Source organism: Hemicordylus capensis, chromosome 3 (genome assembly GCF_027244095.1).
Source record: "Hemicordylus capensis ecotype Gifberg chromosome 3, rHemCap1.1.pri, whole genome shotgun sequence".
Lineage (NCBI taxonomy): Eukaryota > Metazoa > Chordata > Lepidosauria > Squamata > Cordylidae > Hemicordylus > Hemicordylus capensis.
The window spans coordinates 194,867,682-194,879,695 of record NC_069659.1 but is presented as its reverse complement, the minus strand read 5'-3'; the positions used below and the strand labels follow the sequence as shown (position 1 = coordinate 194,879,695).

Genomic DNA, 12,014 nt, shown 5'->3' with positions numbered 1-12,014 from the left:
TCTGTATATGCCTTTCATCTGATCACGCAGACTCCTGCAATGTGAGTCAAACCAGTTATTAGGTCATTTTCCATTATGCACACAAAGAGAGTTTGGATAGCTAAAGAACGAAATCTTTTGAGACAACATACCTTCTAGGTCCTCATATGCAATAATTGCTTGTAGACCCGGTTGATCTAATACAATTAAATTATACAAATTACTTCCCTCGGGGGGATCATATAAGGTATTCAGCTCATTTTCAACTTCCTTTGACCACTTGATTTTACAACCCAACTTAGCTGATCTTTGCTCAAACAAACAAGGGAAAGGGGTGTCCCACCTCACCCGAGGTAGATCTAAACAGGTGAGCATCAGGAGATGGTCGCTAAAAGTTTGCTCACCCACCTCAAAAGATGTAACCTCGGGGAGCAGAGAGCGGGAAACCATAACATAGTCGACCACACTACTCCCCCGTGAAGAAATGAATGTATATTCGCCTGGAGTATCTGGCAATATAGTACCATTTAATAATACCATCTCAAACATTCCAGCCAAGTGGATCAGTTGAACTCCAGACCTATTGATAACTTGATCTTTTGATTGCCCATTTGGTACAGGAGATCCCTCAATGCAATCCCCCCAGTTCCATAAATGAGAAGCCATTAAGGCAATGTCATCTGTACCACATCTAGAGTTGAAATCACCCATAAGGATGACCGCAGCATGCGGATACTTTAGTATTGCTTCCATTATATATAAATCTAATTGTTGCCAGATATTATTGGATAAACTGGAGGTTAAACCTGGAGGGATATATACATTGAACAGCAATATAGCCCCACTTAGAGCTTTAAGCAGAACAGTCATAGCATATGGAGGAAGATCAGGCAAACGAATAGATTCGACATTAAGGGCTAGTGATACACAACAAGCCAAACCCACCTTAGACCTTCCCCTGTTGTTATCTGAATGGGCTTTCAATGCATGAACAATATGGGCTTTCAATGCATGAACAATATAGCATGAACAATATTCAAGTCTTCTTTGGACCAAGTCTCTTGAAACATTAAAATGTCCCATTTTTGCAAGAAAGTGATAAACTCCATATCAGACCTTTTCCCAGCCCACCCAGCTATGTTCCAACTAAGAATTTTCCAGTCAGATTGCCTACAATTTACATTATATTCCTCCAATTCAACGCAGGGATGTAAATCAGATGAAGTCTCTATACATAAAGATCTAGAGCCGCTTCCTAGCCTAGATGCAGCCAGCGGGGGATTCATCGTTGCAAGACTGGACACTCCACCATCAAATGAGACAGAATCAACATTTGGATTGTAAAATCCCCGCTTAAGAGAACATAGGAGAAGATGTCACTTCTGCACAGGAGATTCCACCAGCTTATCCGAAACTCCACTTACATTTGCAGAGGGGAAAAACAAATTGGAGATTTTGGTCTGTCTAAGATGATGGGAGTCTAAAGTAGACAAGTTATTTAATTGATTCCTCTCACAAGAAGCAGCAGCAGGAGCCTTCTCCAACAATACAGGTCTCCCACAGGTCTCCCATGACCTCCTGAGGCACCTTCTTTCTGTGCTTGTGATTTTCTGCTAAAATAGTCTCAAGAGAGGTTAGTTTCCTAATATTAGTCCAGAGGCCATCCTTGAGAAGGGATCCATTGTTTATTTCAAAAATGCTTTCCTCAGCCAGGGATCCCAACGAGCTAGAATTAGAAGGGATAGAAGGAGAACAAAAGTTCTGAGACCTGGAGGTCAACAAAAGATCCTTAAATTTGGACCACTCAGATCTTCTGGTTCAGGAAACTCCTCATCCTCCAAAATCTGCAAGAAATTAAAATCATCTGACAGTTTTCCAACTTCCAAAATTGTTGTAAAAGATAAATCTTTGTGTTCACCAGAAGGCGGGGGAATCGAACTAGATGAAACATGGACATCCAAAATGGAGTCTCCAGGCCAACAGCCCTGAAGAGGATTCTGCGTCACAGAAGAGGGGTGTCTCCCTTGAACTCCCTTCTGGAAATTCTCTTTCTGCCTAAGATTCCGCTCTAGCAAACTGGGATTCACAGCCTCATTAGGAGAGTTCATGTGATTCACATTCGTATCCACAAACTTCTCAAAGACCCTCGTGGGGAAAATTTCCCACACAGCCAAATGAGTCCTCATTCTTATCAGTGATTGCGGAATCAAAGCATGATCAAATGTAAGCAAGAGTTTGAGCATATGAGCTTTGTTAGCTCTAAAACGTCGTCAAGTCAATGGCTTGTACAGGAAAAGCCAAAATTTGAGCAAGAGACCTACAAATTTGCACTTTTGAGTACCACCTCTGACGGTTGGTTGAATTCAAACAAATATCCAAGATAAGTTGTTTGGGTTGGTATACTAACCAAAAAGTTCTCACAATCTCCCCATAATTATGATGTCCAGGATGAATCAAAGAGGGGACCCCTCCTCGGATACTGGAACCTCCATACAGTGGTATTTGGTCTGTAAGTGAGGGCTGGAATTCTGTCTGCATGCCAACATCAGCAGGCTGGTGGTCCTCCTTCAGACTTGTTACTATAGGAGCTCTAAAGTTATCATTTAAAACAGACTTAGATACTTTCTTCAATTCCAAAGCCAGCTGGTCCATCTGTTCTGAGACTTTAGAAAAGCGCAGGAAAAGATATTTTAAAGTTTCCAGCACTATTAAAGCCAGATTTGAGGAAGAATCCTCACCAGATTCAGGTAAGGACGTTTCCCTAGGAATAGGGGGAGATAGATCAGCGGAGTCATTCGAGAATAACAAAGAAAGCTCATTCGCTTCACTTAGATTACTAGCTGGTTTGGAAGATTTGTAGCCTTCACTTTGATTCAAAACAACTCCTCACCGAGCTGTTTCTCATTCCAACACCTAATTTATCAGAAGCATGAGTATCCTCGTGAATATCCTCCGTGGCTCTGGAATTCAACTTACTTTCATTCTGAGGTTGCTGCAACTGTCCTGGTTGCTCAGAAAATTTATCCTTCTCCACTTGAAATGTTTGGTTTACTTGAGATGTAAACTCCTCTTCTCCCAGGAATTCCAGAGCTGAGGGTCTCTCTTCAAGTTGCTTATTCAACTTTATAGCTCGTTTATTTTGCTTTCTTCTCATATTTCTACCATCTTATCAGCTTCAGCAACTGACAGTAAAGTAGAAAAAACAAACTAAAACAAATAGTAATTAAGATAAGAAGCGGAGCCGAGAGAATCAGCGTCCTTCCTTAGACACATGATACCTGGTAGCCAGTCCCAATACATATCCCTGGGGGACCCCAACTCTTACTTCCCTCCATTGTGAATACTCGCCATTTATCCCTACCCTCTGTTTCCTGTATTTCAACCAGTTTGCAATCCACACATGTACTTGTCCCCTTATCCCATGACTGCTAAGTTTCCTCAGGAGACTTTGATGAGGAACTTTGTCAAAAGCTTTTTGGAAGTCCAGGTATACTATGTCAACTGGATCATCTTGATCCACACACTTGTTGACACTCTCAAAGAACGCCAAAAGATTTGTGAGGCAAGATTTACCTTTGCAGAAGCCATGCTGGTTCTCCCCCAGCAGGGCCTGTACTATGTGCTTTACAATTTTATCCTTGAGGATGCTTTCCATCAATTTGCCTGGAATGGACGTTAAGCTAACCGGCCTGTAATTTCCCGGATCGCCCCTGGATCCCTTTTTGAAAATTGGTGTTACATTTGCTACCCTCCAGTCCTCCAGTACAGAGCCTGATTGCAAGGATAAATTATATATTTTGTCAAGGAGGTTGGCAATTTCACATTTGAGTTCTTTGAGGACTCTTGGGTGGATGCCATCTGGCCCTGGTGATTTGTTAGTTTTCTGTTTTTCCAGAGAGTTTAGAACATAATCTCTTGTCACTTCTATCTGACTCAGTTCTTTAGCCTCCATCCCTGAAAAGTCTGGTTCAAGAACAGGTTTGTTTGTTTGTTTGTTTGTTTGTTTGTTTGTTTGTTTGTCACATTTTTATACTGCCCTAACCCAAGGTCTCAGGGCGGTTCACAACAAACAAATACTAAAAACAATTTTGTCAATCAAAAGTTTAAAAAGTTAACAAGTTAAAAAGTTAAAAAGCTAAAAGTTAAAAAGCTTAATAGCTTGGGTAAAAAGATAAGTCTGTAGACCCCTTTTAAAAGCCACTAGAGATGGGGAGACTCTTATTCCCACAGGAAGTGCGTTCCAAAGTCTCGGGGTGACAACAGAGAAGGCCCGTCCCTGGGTGGCCACCAAACAACATGAAGGTAGCCACAGACGAGCCTCCCCTGATGAACGTAGTGGACGATGGGGATCATGCAGAAGAAGACGCTCTCTTAAGTACTGTGGGCCTAAGCTGTTTAGGGCTTTATAGGTTATAACCAGCACTTTGTATTTTGCCCAGAAACTTATCGGCAGCCAGTGCAACTCCTGTAATATAGGAGTAATATGGTCTCTTCGAGATGACCAGGAGACCAACCTGGCTGCGCATTTTGTACTAATTGTAGTTTCCGGACTATGTACAAAGGCAGCCCCACATAGAGCGCATTGCAGTAATCAAGTCTGGAGGTTACCAGCAAGTGTACTACTGTTTTGAGATCATGAACTTCAAGAAACCCATGCAGCTGGCGTATCAACCGAAGCTGATAGAAAGCGCTTCTGGCCACTGCCTCAACCTGGGAAACCAGGGAAAGGTGTGGATCCAGAAGCACTCCCAGACTGCGTACCTGTTCCTTCTGAGGAAGTGTGACCCCATCTAGAACAGGTAGATCAATATTGCTTCCCGAGTGACGACCGCGCATCCGTCTTGTCTGGATTCAGTCTCAGTTTGTTATCCCTCATCCATCCCATTACTGCTTCCAAGCAGGCATTCAGGGAGGATATGCCTTCTCCTGATGATGTTGACATGGAGAAATAGATTTGGGTGTCATCAGCATACTGATAACACCCAGCACCAAATCTCCGAATGATCTCTCCCAACGGTTTCATGTAGATATTAAAAAGCATTGGAGACAGTATGGAGCCCTGAGGGACCCCATATAAAAGCTAAGATTTTGAAGAGCAGCTGTCTCCAAGCGACACCATCTGGAATCTGCCAGAAAGGTAGGAGCGGAACCACTGCAAAGCACTGCCTCCCACCCCCAACACTCTCAGACGTTCCAGAAGGATACTATGGTCGATAGTATCGAAAGCCGCCGAGAGATCCAAAAGGACCAACACACTTCCTCTGTCCATTCCCAATTGGAGATCATCCATCAGGCCGACCTAGGCAGTCTCCACCCCATAGCCCACCCGAAAACCAGTTTGAAATGGGTCTAGATAATCAGTTTCCTCCAAGACCGCCTGGAGCTGGGAGGCCACCACCCTCTCAATCACCTTGCCCAACCATGGGAGGTTGGAGACAGGCCTGTAGCTATTAAACTCTGAGGGGTCCAAGGCAGACTTCTTAAGAATAGGTCTAATAATTGCCTCCTTTAAACAAGGAGGCATCCTGCCCTCCCTCAGAGAGGTATTTATAATTGCCACCAGGCAATTATATTCTGCTGTGAAGATGGACACAAAGAACTCATTGAGCTTCTCTGCAACCTCCATATCCTCCTTAATAATCCCTTTCACTCCCTCATTGTCTAATGGTCCAACAGCCTCCCTGGCTGCCTTTCCTGCTTCTGATGTATTTAAAGAAGTTTTTATTATTCCTCTTGGTACTTTTAGCTAAATGTTCCTCAAACTCTCTTTTTGCCTCCCTTATTGTCACCTTGCATTTCTTTTGCCACCTTGCATTTCACTGCCATACTCAACTTTAGTTGATTTTTTGTAATTGTTTTTATCTGCCATGTTTGACTTTACTCTGCATTGTTAAAAAAATGTTTTCTTTGGTTCGGTGAGCGACTGAAGTTTCGAAAAACTACTAAACTATATATCTGAAGTAAAAAGTCATAGATTTGCGAAAGATTACTGTAAAGAGCAGTACAAAACATTGATAAAACTTCACGTAAAAGATGGTCATATGTTATGATGTCTGACCTTGAAGATGAAATATTTTTCTCAATCATTCCTTCTGTTGCGGCTATTTATAAGAAATTATAGGCAATGGAACTTCTTTTTTTTAACTTTAAAAGTCTAGAAGAAAACTTTTAAAAATATCAAATAAATATTAAGGTTTAAGTAAATAATTTGCTTGAGTCTTAATGTCTTGTCAGTTAAGCAATGGAGGGGTCGGGGGGGCATTGTTGGGCTGTGCTTAGGGCATCAGTTGCCCTTAATCCGGCCATGGCTGAGGGGAAAGCATGACAACAGGCAAGGGTGAAGGCCCTTCTGTGACCTGGAATTCCAATTGTGTCAAGTACACACTGGGAAAGACAGAATATCTAAGTCTTTCTGAGGACACAAGCTAGGAGCCCTGCCTTGGTCAGCCTGGTACTCAGTGTCTAGTATCCTCTGTTTGATGGCCATTTTCGCCTTGTCACAGCCCATAGCAAGTAGTAAAGGAGTGGAAAAGCCCAGAAGCACCACTTCAGTCCAGACGGCACATGTCTGGGAGGATTGAAATTTGTCCTGCAGGGTCAAAGGGCCAACCAAGGCAGTCTCCACCCCATAGCCTGCCCGAAAGCCAGTTTGAAATGGTTCTGGATAATCAGTTTCCTTCAAGACTGTTTGGAGCTGGGAGGCCACCATCCTCTCAATTATCCTCGCCTGGCCGTGGAAGGTTGGAGACAGACTTGCTTAATTCTGAGAGATCCAATGTGGGCTTCATCAGAAGAGGTCTAATAATTGCTCCTTAACAGGAAAGCAACCTGCTCACCCTCAGAGAAGCATTTATAATATCTACCAGGCCCTCTACAACAACCCCTCTGCCAGATAGTATAAGCCATATCAGACAAGGGTCAAGAGAACAGATGGTAGGCCAAACCACTCCAAGCAGCTTATCCACATCATCAGGAGTCACAAACTGAAACTGATCCAGCTTAACCACATAAGAGAAGTTGCTGGACACCTACTCATTATACTCTGCAATAATTGTGGGGTCTGAGTCCATGTTTGCCCCAAATACAAGATATTTTATTCACAAAAAAACTTATTTAAAACATCACAACAGGTAACTGATGGTTCCAAATTCTAATTCAAGGGAGCAGAAGCATGTACTAGCCTTCTCACATCCCTAAACAACTCTGTGGGGTATGAGCTTGCGGACGCAATATGGGCAGAAAAGAATTGTTTCTTTGCCGCACGTATAGCCTAAGGATAGGTCTTCAAATGTGCTCTGTATTGTCATCTGTAGGATTTGAGTTGAGTCTTTCTCCACTTGCACTCCAGTCTACCATGCCAGTTTCACATATAATGGAAGTTACAAATATGCTCAGGAGCCAGGCTTTGTCACACATCAGCATTTATGTCACTGGGAAAATATAATTCCTATCTGTGTAAAACAGTTTTTAGCATCAGAGAAAGAGGGCTTCAACAATTTTTTAATATAACCACTCAAAGTTGTTATATTAAAAGTTATCTGAGGCTGACTTGAATGTTCAGCAATTTAAATTTTGATTTGACTTGGGATGTTTACTTTTTTGTGCTAGAGTTTGGATTTTGTCATTGAAATTCGAATATTCTATCTATCTATCTATCTATCTATCTATCTATCTATCTATCTATCTATCAAATTTATACCCTGCCCAAACTTACATCTCTGGGCGGCCAAACATATTGCCAAACACACCACCAAATCAAAAATGTATTTTTAAAAAAATTGCCTTAGAATCAAAAACACTTATTTTAAACATATAATTTTTGGTCTAAAGCCTACTAAATATATTCTGAGAAAATGTAGGAACCGGAGCAACATTCAACAGCTAGGCAATTCTTGACTATCAGAATCAATTTAGCAACTGTGTTTTCTTTTATTTGCAAAGGTTATGAGTGTGAGCCATTCAACAATCCAGCTGACTTCTTTCTTGATGTGATCAATGGTGACTCCACTGCTGTGGCAGCAACAAAATGTGTTGAGAAATCCAAGGAATTGGAAGAGCAGAATCACATGGGTAAGAACAGCAGGCTTAACACTAGTTATTGAGAGGTGATACTAGAGGGCATTTCTTGCTTACCTTTGGAGTGTGGGTCTGTCATTGTTTTTCTGAAAAGCAATCTTTTATAAAGCCCTGAAAATAAGGGGTCCCTCTTTGTGTGTGCTTGCTTCAGAGACTGATAGTGAGAATAATGTGGCGGAAGAAAACATGGAGAAGACTGTGGTAGACTTGCTGCATGAGAAATACCTTCTCTCCAGCCAATGCCAAGGCATGATGGAAGAGCTAAAGAAACTGGGAAATGGCCAGGCAATCTCGAAGAAGAAGCCAAGGCAAATGAATCAAGTGACTTATGCAAATGGCTTCTTCACTCAGCTCTACTGGGTGTCCAAGCGCTCCCTCAAAAACCTTATCCGAAGTCCCCAGGCTTCTGTAGCACAAGTAAGAAGCAAAGTTATATGCTAATATAAGCTCTCAAATGGGAATGTTCGATATAGTCAGAATCCTGTCATGTAATCTGTAACTGGCCATCTGGGACTGAAAGGCCTAGGCTGCTGAAATCAATAATTAGTTTCCTTCATTGGAGAGCCAATTGATTATGATAGCATTAATTATTGCATACTAAGCATATTCTCTGTGTCCTTGAATTAAATAGTGTCATGCATTAGGTCGTGGCTAGCTGGCCAAACCTTTTTTTAGGTCAGTCACTAGATACTGAGGCTGTTCTCATGTGCAGTCTAACCAGGCTAGGGACGCCCATCCTGGGCTAGGCTGTGTGTGAGAACAACAGGGACTGGGTACGATCTCGGAGGACCAGCTCTGCCTAGCCTGGCTTTTTACCCAGCTGCCAGCCGAGGTTATGGGGAAAAGCACCGGGCTACTTGATCGTGTGCAAGACGGGCTGCTTCCAGCCTGGCCGCACACAGAGATGGGCACCTAGAGTGCCCCTCTCCCGGGGGAATCCCCAAATGCATCGTGCATGTCGCACGGTGCATTGTGGAATCACCGGAGGCTGGGATAACATTGTCCCAGATTCATCCGTGCTGCTCCCGGCAGTGCTGGTCATGTGGGCACGTGGTTTGCACACCTTCAGGGCTGCAAGCAGTCATCTGGGGGAAGTAGGTTGAGCCCTGCTTTCCTCCCCGATGGCCCAACCATGTGCACACAGGGTCATGTGAACAGCCCCACTAGCTCCAGATGCCCAGCCTGTTGTTTCTTCAGTGGTGTTACTGACTCTGCATCACTCTGGAGTAGGATGTCATGTACATCACATACCCTTCACCTGTTGAGGTATGAGATGATTCCTTCCCCCACCCCCTCGATGTGTATGTGTAAAGAGAACATTTGGAAGCAGTTGCTGAGGAAGAAAGTCAGACTGATTTTTGGAGCCTGCAATGAAGTAATTGTCCTGGAAAGCTGAAGCATCCTTGGAATTCAAGTGTTGGCTCTCTGGGAACTGATACTAAGCTTTTAGGAAATGTTCTGGTCTTGCATAAATAAACAAAAAAAATTAAGATATCATAAGCCTTCAATGTTGCAGAGAAATTACTTATCCTCTGTAAGTAACTGGAAGCAAACTTAACTGAGAAACAAGAGTTGATATTTATTGCAAACTAAACATAGGCTCAGAAAATAATAAACAAGCTAACAGTCTCTTATGCAGAAAGAGGGAGAACCTCTCAGATTGAATTTAAGTCAGCCTGTGAGAAGCAGACAAATAAACACGGTGACTCCACCCCCAGCCAGTACCTGGACACATTCAAATAAAGAAGCATGTCCCATACAAATAACTGAGACAATGTGGAAAAATCTCAATGTGAGAAACTCTCACATAAGAGCTGCACTGGAACTCAGAGAAGCTCAGAGAAGTGGAATTGGGGGTGAATAACACTGGTGTTAGCAGTGGTATTGTTTCCTTGGAGTGAAACTGTGAGCTGGCGTGACTGAGACAGAATGGAGGAAGTTGCACCAACACTCCTAGAGTAAATGATGCTGATGAAGCAAAAGCAACGCCAGCCAGCAACAAATAGAGGCATTGCAACAGCAAAACAAGCAGCTTAAAAGACAGCCTTGAAGCAAAAACCAAGGCCAGCTCCCAGCAGCCGACTGAGGCTTTTCAGAAGTATGAAAAATACCTCAAAGCCAGCATGAGCAACCTAGGTCAGGAGATGAGAGCCTTGCTAGACTAGAGGATACAAGGTGTTAAAACTGACTTAGAAGCCCAGCTTCTTTGGTCAGGATTGGCAGAGATGATCAGTGAGGGTGATGGGCAGTTGGCTAGTTTGGATTCTAGGGTTTTCCCGTCAGTAGCTGAGAGCCAACAAGCTTTGACTAACCTGGGAGTGACCAGCAGGGATGACTATGTGACACACTGCACAATGATCTACAGCAGGGCTGTCAAACCCCCAGCCCACAGGCCAGACTCAGGCCCTTCAACCTACCTACCTTCCTTCACCCACACCATGCTGTGTAGCTCCTTTCTTTTCCCTCCCCCTGCGAAGAGCCAAAGCACCAGCGGCTTCCTTCCCACCCTCCCCTCACCACACACATTGCTTTGCTCCTTCCTTCCCCACTCCATCGAAGTGGCAGCAAGTGACACCTGGCTTCCTTCTTCCCCTAGAGCCACTCCATCCTTTCCCCTCAATCTATGACATGCCAAAGTGCCGGCCAGCTTCTTTCTTCCCCCTGCCACCAGTATTTTTTCCCCTCCCTCTCTCATCAATCCTGCTCCATTTCTTCTCTTTCTCCCTCTTTCCCTATCGTCAAGCTGCCCCCACCCTCTTTCTCTCACTGCCCCTCCCCCCATTCATTGGAAGTATGATATTCAGAATTTCTTCCAAAAAATACCAAAAAATCATTTACATTTTCCCTGAGCATATTCCAGTGTTAAAAGTAGTGCATTCAGCTAATGTAAGTGGCAGAGCAAGAAGGGAAGAAAGGGAGTGAGAGAAAGAGCGAGGGGGGGGGAGGAAGACAATAGAAGCTGGTGCGAAGTGGGCGTGAGGCAACAGAATGTGGCGAGAGGCTATGATAGGGGACCAGCTGCTGCTGGGATGATGGGCAGATGACGGTTAGCTTTTTCTCACAGCTAACCTGAGTGGACCAGCCCTGATAGTACTGCGGAATCTACTCTCAGACATGAGGAAGAGTTATCCAGACTTGGTGAAAGCCTTAAATCTCTGATTTGGAGCAGTGCACAAAACAGAGCTGGCCAACTAACCATGACCTAATCCATCACAAAACCTTTGCCTTCCTAGTAGAAAGCTGTGTGACTTCCTTTGTCAACAGAATATGTAAAATAACCCTTGCTAATTGGGCAGAGATATCATCACTCTTTCAAAGTGATGATTCTCTTTATATTTAGTGGTGGGTGGGGGTGGGGGTGGTAAGAACTGGCCTTATTCGTCCCCAACACAGTGTCACTCCAGCGACTGTTGCTGGTATCTACCTTGGTTTATACCATCTTATGATGATGGTGATTTTTTTTTCTATGAAAACTGTTGTGAAAATTCTTTCATTAAGAATAGCCCTGCTGGATCAGGCCCAAGGCCTATCTAGTACAGCAAACTGTTTCCCACAGTGGCCCACCAGATGCCTCTAGGAAGCCCACGGGCAAGAGGTGAAAAGCAACATATAAATAATTGCACAAGCTAACTTGAGCTTGCCTTGTTTTGAATTGTTCAAGACATTGAAAAAAGATAGATGTTGTTCGTTCTGTCAATGAGTGTTTGTGACATTCATCCTTTTCTTACTCCTTTCCCCTGCTCCAGGTCCTTGTTACCATTGTCCTAGCATTGATTGTTGGGGCAATTTTCTTTGATGCAAAGCTTGATCAAAGCGGTATTCAGAATCGGTAATTATGGAAATTTTTTGTGTGTTTCATTTTACCCCCCCCCCCAAAGGATAAATGCTGTGTTCTCTCCAAGAGTGGCTCCAGGTTTTAAGGGGCCTCAGACAAGATGCCTTTGAGGGTGCGTGCCCTC

General features: G+C 43.5%; 1 protein-coding gene across 1 annotated transcript in view; it reads left to right on the top strand.

Moving 5' to 3' along the window:
- Positions 1-12,014, top strand: part of LOC128349903 (broad substrate specificity ATP-binding cassette transporter ABCG2-like) — a 51,856-nt gene that overhangs the window by 30,123 nt on the left and 9,719 nt on the right. The window contains exons 8-10 of the mRNA XM_053307192.1: positions 7,921-8,049; positions 8,207-8,472; positions 11,802-11,884. Of these exons, the coding sequence (XP_053163167.1) occupies positions 7,921-8,049; positions 8,207-8,472; positions 11,802-11,884 (478 nt within the window). The remainder of the gene's footprint in view (positions 1-7,920; positions 8,050-8,206; positions 8,473-11,801; positions 11,885-12,014) is intronic.